The 7,247-nt window shown below is 36.4% G+C and overlaps 1 protein-coding gene across 1 annotated transcript in view; it reads left to right on the forward strand.

The window, feature by feature from the left end:
- The window catches only part of LOC106868317 (carbonic anhydrase-related protein 10-like), a 242,756-nt gene extending 236,267 nt beyond the window's left edge, over positions 1–6,489 (forward strand). Inside the window, exon 10 of the mRNA XM_052971496.1 lies at positions 6,277–6,489. Within this exon, the coding sequence (XP_052827456.1) occupies positions 6,277–6,329 (53 nt within the window). The 3' untranslated portion in view covers positions 6,330–6,489. The remainder of the gene's footprint in view (positions 1–6,276) is intronic.
- Positions 6,490–7,247: the final 758 nt, after the last annotated feature.

Genomic DNA, 7,247 nt, shown 5'->3' on the forward strand with positions numbered 1-7,247 from the left:
TATATATATATATATATGTAAATGGCTGTATGATAAGAAGCTTGCTTCCCAATCACATGGTTCCGGGTTCTGTCCTACTTTATCATACCTTGGGTCGACCAAAGCCTTGTGAATGGATTTGGTAGATGGAAACTGAAAGAAGCCTGTCATATATATATATAAAAGTGACCGATAGAATAAATATTAGGCTTACGAAGAATAAGTCCTGGGGTCGATTTTTTCGACTAAAGGCGATGCTGCAGCATGGCCGCAGTCAAATGACTGAAACAAAGAATAAAAGAATATATATGTATGTATTAAGGCGCGAAGCTAGCAGCAGCCGGACAAATACTGTTCTGAGTTCAAGTTCCGCCGAGGACGACGTTGTTCTTTCATCCTTTCGGGGTCGATAAAATAAATACCACCGGGCTCGTGGTTGGGGTCGATGTACTCCTACCCCTTAACTGCTGGCTTTGTGACAAAATTTAAAATCGATATGTATGCAGGGGCGGACCCAAGGTGGAGCCTAAGGGGCATGTGTACCTCTAAAAAAAGAAGCGCACCCTTCGAAATAATGTTATTACGCCCTTTTCTCTTGGAATTATATTCCTTTCTGACCTTTGCCCTTTCTTCGAAACCTTCCAGGGACCACACCTCATGAGTATGTGTTTTGTACGATGAATGAACGTTACTTTATGTAAGATTCCATACAAAACGTAGAATAAATAAATAAATTTATTAAATGACTCTGATATGGTTGAAGATTACATTCAGGAATTCTGAATTTCTGTGCAACCAACTTAATGAATGCTGCACTTCATTAGCTTCTGCAAGTTTAATGCATGTTTATTGCATTCCCAGCACAGAAGTTAATTTTGGTGATAACTAAAATTTCGACACTAAATTCTCGATCGTTGCTCTAACGGGAGCAACTCATTTAGACTCGACTGTAAGATTCTGTGTTTATATGGACGCTAATATACCATTGATAGACAGCTAATGAGACAGACAAATAGTTAGAGAGAGAGAGAGAGAGAGAGAGAGAGAGAGAGAGAGAGAGAGAGAGAGAGAGAGAGAGAGAGAGAGAAAGGTGGTGAGCTGGCAGAAACGTTAGCACGCCGTTAGCAGTGTTTCATCTGTCGCTACATTCTGAGTTCAAATTCTGCTGAGGTCGACTTTGCCTTTTATCCTTTCGAGGTCGATAAATTAAGTGCCAGTTAATCACTGGGGTCGATATAATCGACTTAATCCGTTTGTCTGTCCTTGTTTGTCCCTTTTGTGTGTAGTCCCTTGTGGGTAGTAAAGAAATAAGATAGATAGATAGATAGATAGATAGATAGATTGATTGATAGATAGATAGGTGGTTTCCGCTGATGGGCGTCTTATTCTTGGTTCAGACAATATGTACTAGGACTACACTATCCAATGTGTCCTTCTAGCCTCAACGTAGAGACAGACTTCCTTGTTAGTCTATATTGCTTGTGATTATGGCGATGCATGTGCCACCATCTACTGTATAAAGGTGAGGATAATGTTTGTAGATGTTTTGTGATTTTACGAAGGTAGTTCATTCAAATCCATCCATTGAATTAAGTCCCCTTAAAATCTCCTGTTATGTGTGTGTGTGTGTGTGTGTGTGTGTGTGTGTGTGTGTGTGTGTGTGTGTGTGTGTGTTTGTAAGAGAGAGAGAGAGGGGATGAGCTACAGAGAGCACGAAAGAAAGAGAGAGGGAGAGACTGAGAGACATTGAGAGAGATTTGTTTTGTCTCGTAGGTTTATTTCTCGTTGATTTTATTCGTTGCTATTCATGTTATAAATATTAAACCGTTTTCTGTAATATTTCTTTTTCGTTCATCCTTTCATTCTTTCATTCGTACATTCATTCTATCTTTCTTTCTGACTTGCTTTTCTCATTTCTTTTCTTTCGTTCTTTTTTTTCTTTTGCTATCTATCTCTGTCTCTTCCTCTTTCTATCTCCCTCTTTTCTATTTCTCCCTTCTGAAAGTGAATAAGCGATATAGAGAGGAATGAAAACCTGGTCCCTTATAAATGAGAGACAGACAAAGTGAGATCAAGTTCGTGGTAAGTACATTACTTTCTCTCCATTGACTCAGCACAGTGATTCTCAACCGCAGTGTATGTGATCTTTAAGAGTCCGGGCGATTCGTGGTGGGGGGTGGGGGTGGGTCCATATGACTCTTGTGGTTCCATGTAGAATTTTATTCTTAAGATTTCTGTGCAATAAATCGGTTGCACTTCTACAATACGTAAACTGTTTTAACATATTTTTTATACAATTCTTAATAATATTTAATTATAACAACAAGAATTTTTTTAGACATCAAATGGTTATTAGAGTCCAGAAGTAAGAATAAAAGGGGTCCAGAAGTAAGAAAATGGTTGAGAACCCCTGTTTTAGCAAAAACCTGAATAAATCTGCTTCGCTAAGGAGATCTAAAAAGCCTGGAACATGTCCTAAGTTTCCATAGATCTTCCCTTCACTACTAAAACATGTATCCCATTACATATCGTATTTCATTGTACTTCGCAAAAAAGGTAACTGGTGTAATTATTTTTAGTAGCTCCCTTCCTAGTGATTGGTTTTGTTAATCACTATTCAGCAATATTTACCTCTCCTTCACAGAGGAGTGGTCTTAATTAATGAAACCACCCCTACCGCCCACTACCACCCCCACCACATTAAGTATGTTAGAACGTACTTCATTATTTGGCGTTTCATATTCTTCATTGCGTGGTGATGAAAACTGCCATCCATGGGGTCCCCAGTTTTTTGGAAATACTCATTAAGTAGTCCCGGAGAAAATCCCGGGTTGCACATTGGCAAGGTATACCACCCATTAGCCACCATATCAGGGTCACGGTGAAATCCTGAAGCCCTGAAAAGTGCGGAAATTATCATTGGAATATTTTGTCTTTAAATTTCTTCCCTTTTCGCCGAACAAATTATAATTTTATTAATCTTGGTCTGGAAAACCCGTCAGTTTGACTGTCACTGCAATCGTCTGTGGGACCGGCGACCATAGAGGAGAAATTAGCAATCGAAAGACAAAGATTGTTTATTAGTGTTTGTAACTGAATGGCAAACGAGTGTCTTGGAATGAGTGATAAATTTAACTAGTTTAATTTAAAAGATTAATTAACTATCGCTGCTGCAGAAGTTGTCTCGAATTTAATTATAATGGCCGCATACTGCAGCACTATAATCGTATTTAGTCGAAAATCTTTAAGACACGGTTTTCCTATAGAAGGGAGAGCGAGAATGATGTGTGTGAGAGAGAGAGAAAGACAGAAAGAGAGAGAGGGGGAGAGAGAGAGAACATGAAACGGAGGCAAACGATTGTCTGCAATGGTCTAAATCCTAAAATATATTCGTCTCTGATCATTTACCATTCAAAGAATTCCTTTATCCATTTAGTAAAAGTCACTGCGCAAACCACAAGCCTTTCTCGCCCTTAGTAATATAAACTCAATAGACTCGTTTTATTTGCTCTCTTTTGATACATAAATATGTGTGCGCATGCGCACGCTCGCGCGTGTGTGTGTATATGTGTTCACTTATTTTCGTAGTATGCGTATGAGTCATTATCTGTCTGTTTGTCGATGCTTTAAAGCTCAGTGGTATAAATGCCTGCATTATATTCGTTAGTGTCATAGGAGTGACTCGAAACAACGTTTGTATTTCTTTTATCTTTTACTTGTTTCAATCATTTGAACGGGGCCATGCTGGGGCACTACCTTAAAGGGTTTTAGGCAGACATATTGCCCCCAGTATTTATGCTTACTTTTTTAAGTTTGGTAATTATGCTATCGGTAGTTTTTTGCCGAAACGCTATGTTATGGGGACATAAACAAACCGGCCTCTCTAAAGTGGTGGCATATGAAACAAATATATCACACAACGATGGTATTCAGCAATTCAGATGAATTAAAGGGCGCTTATAAAGAACCCCTAAAGACACATATAACCAACACCTACATACATTTTGAGGAAGAGTTAAAATCAATCCTACATTTTTATCTCAATACGTCTTAAAATTAAGGACGACATATTTTGATTATTCTATTTTCTGATATCAAACTTATTTTTACTCGAAATCACCAAAGTATGGTCCATTGGCCATTTTTAGAGTTAGAACACTGAGGATTAACATAACTTCCACAAGAAATATGCAGCGTATATTTTAGAAAGTAAATAAAGAACGATAATAGGTAATATAATGAGGTGCTAATATAAGTGATAGCAATAAAATAAGGTGTGATGGTAATAAAGAAACTAATAAAACTATGTAAAATGAGATGGTCATAAAAAGAGCCGATAAAAACATTACGATAAGGAAAACACTAATATTAGACCAAGTACTTATTAACCCTAAATTCAAAGAAATCATGATAATATCCTGCAGGCGAAGAATGGAGAGAGGGAGAGGGGGTGTGTTTCTTCCACAAATCAAGTATTGTGGGTGGGTAAAGATTTGTTCGTGGAAATCGTAGCGTTTCTGAGAGATAACCGGAAAGTACGAATAAGATTTACTAAATTTGATAAACCGAGCTCTGGTGAAAATTGTGGAACTGGTGGAGCCAGGGAATGAAGTCCAACTGAAAACGGTCTCTGAGAGTCACAGTAAATAGAACAAGTCTGCAATATTCTGTTGATGACAGGTCCGTTGTAAGAACATAAAGAACTCATCAACTGTCTCTTCGACTGTCTCTTCGACTTCATTTTTGGATTGAGTTGGCTGTTGTAGAGAGACGATAGAGTTCAGATGTTAGGAACTTGTCCCGGGGATAGAACGAGTCTGCCATTCTAAGTGACACCCTGATAACATAAGTAATATGAAAGTCCAATCTCAAATCAGGTGAGAATTTAAGACGTATGTGCATTAAAGGAGACAATTTTCAAGCTGCCATCCATTGAAATAAAATCAGATGTAGGTTTTCGTGATATAGGTTTTGGAGTCATTAAATATATAAACCTATTTATTTTCCATTTCACGAAATTAGATAACTAAAAGTATTTCCCATTAAACACAGGTATGTGACGTTCTTAAAAACAAGGTTACAAGTTCGATATTCCTCGCAAATATATTAATGTAGGAATCTTATAATTTTGTCCGGTAAATAATACAGAAAGACTGTAGTTTCCTCTGCAAATATCTCGGTCATCGCCGAATTGATGTTATAAATATCAAGGAATTGACCGCTGACGACAAAACTTTTTCCCGTTATGTATGATTTGATGATGGTAAAGACACTGCCAAATATGCCATATATAGTCTGTTTACGAAGCAATCATATATGCCAGTGCTTCTCAAAATGTTTTACCTATTGTCTTTTTTCTCTTACTAACAATTCTTCAAATCCCCCCCTGCAACAATCTAATGCTTCTCTGCATTTGTGTTTTACATACTCATAATAGCAGAACACGTGACTACCACGGGACTATTCTGCCATTAGCGAATATTCGATGCATCATCACTTGCTCCTAGTTATTAATCTAGTCTTTGCTACGTGCTTCCGGACAAACTCTAGTTCCTCTTCATTCTTGGAAGCCTGAATGCCTTTAGCGGACTCTAAATTTGAGGATATTTCCCAGCAGGCCTTCACAAAGAGATGATAAAACCTCTCGTAGATATCAGCTAAGATTTATCGTTCCATTTTGACTTATAACTGCATTTTCTACCTGTTTACACATATACACATACACACGCACGCACGCACGCCCACACGTGCTGATTTTTTATACCAACATGAAAATTTACGTCTCTTTATACTATTGGAGAGATCAAAGGATGAATAGATGACGTTCATAACTAGAAACAAGTAGCATTAAGATATATGTGCATTCATATGCACACGCAAACCAAGACGTTTCCCAAATCTACAAGTGCAGAGGCTGACTTTATTGCATGTATGGAAATAACAACGAATTTTGATAATATCATTTAATTAATATTTTACTTTTGTTTATAATTTATCAGCATAGTTGGTATCGCTTTTTATTTTATTTCTAAGGCTTTATAGTGAACTTATTTTCGGGAAAAGTTTGTCTATTATTTCTGACAGATCAAGCAATTGTATAGAGCTTTCCTCCAAGCAAGGGTTAAAGTGAAAGATGCTGCTGTTGTTGTTGTCATTGTTGTGGTTGCTGTTATTGCTGATGTTAGTATTGTTTTTGTCGTTGTTGTTGCTGTTGTTCTTGTCTCACAGACAATATTTCACTGTGTGTTCCTCATAATTCTTTAATTGAAAATCTTTTCGTTTTCTGTTTCTTTCCAGAACCATTAATTGCATTCGACATCATTCCAAGAGGGATTACCGAGCCTTGTTAATCGACAAATCCTACGGGACTGGTGAACTAGAACAATTCATAACAACACACACACACACACATACATCCAAACACAAGCACTAATACTACATCTATATGCATATGAGCATATAAAGACACCGACATATATAAATATATGAATACATATATATTTATATATGCATACTTACATATGTATATATATTTGTATATATACACATATGTATATATACATTATATATATATAAATGTACATATGTATATATATATATATATATATATATATATATATATATATATATATATATATATATATATATATATATACAAATGTTTTAATGTATATATTTTTGTGTGTGAATGTGTCTGTGTAAGCGTGAGTGTATCGCAACGTATGAATGTATACAACATGGCATGATGATTTAGCAGCTACAGTACATTATATATTTACAAGTTGAGAGCAATATAGCGCTAGGATACTACTGTAGTATCAATAAATCGTTTGGAAAACACGGATAACAGACATATATTATGTGAAAAGATGAGCTCTTGGTGATGTGTTAGGGTAAAGACAGTCAGAGAGAACGTGGATACTCCCATATACACACACACACATTTATATATGTGTGTATTTGTGTGTGTGTGTGTGTGTGTGTGTGTGTGTGTGTGTGTGTGTGTGTGTGTGTGTGTGTGTGTGTGTGTGTGTGTGTGTGTGTGTTTGTGTGCAGCTGTGTATACATAGAATGTATCATCTTTGCTTATATTCAATATGAAGTCCTCTAGGTAGCTCAAGGTATACATTTGTGTTAAGAATATGCTATATATATATATATGTGTGTGTGTCTGTGTGTATGTTTCATTGTATATATATATGTACATATATACACACATACACACACACATGCATATATTTTAAATATACATACATACATATAAATAT

The sequence above is a fragment of the Octopus bimaculoides genome, chromosome 11, assembly GCF_001194135.2.
Source record: "Octopus bimaculoides isolate UCB-OBI-ISO-001 chromosome 11, ASM119413v2, whole genome shotgun sequence".
Lineage (NCBI taxonomy): Eukaryota > Metazoa > Mollusca > Cephalopoda > Octopoda > Octopodidae > Octopus > Octopus bimaculoides.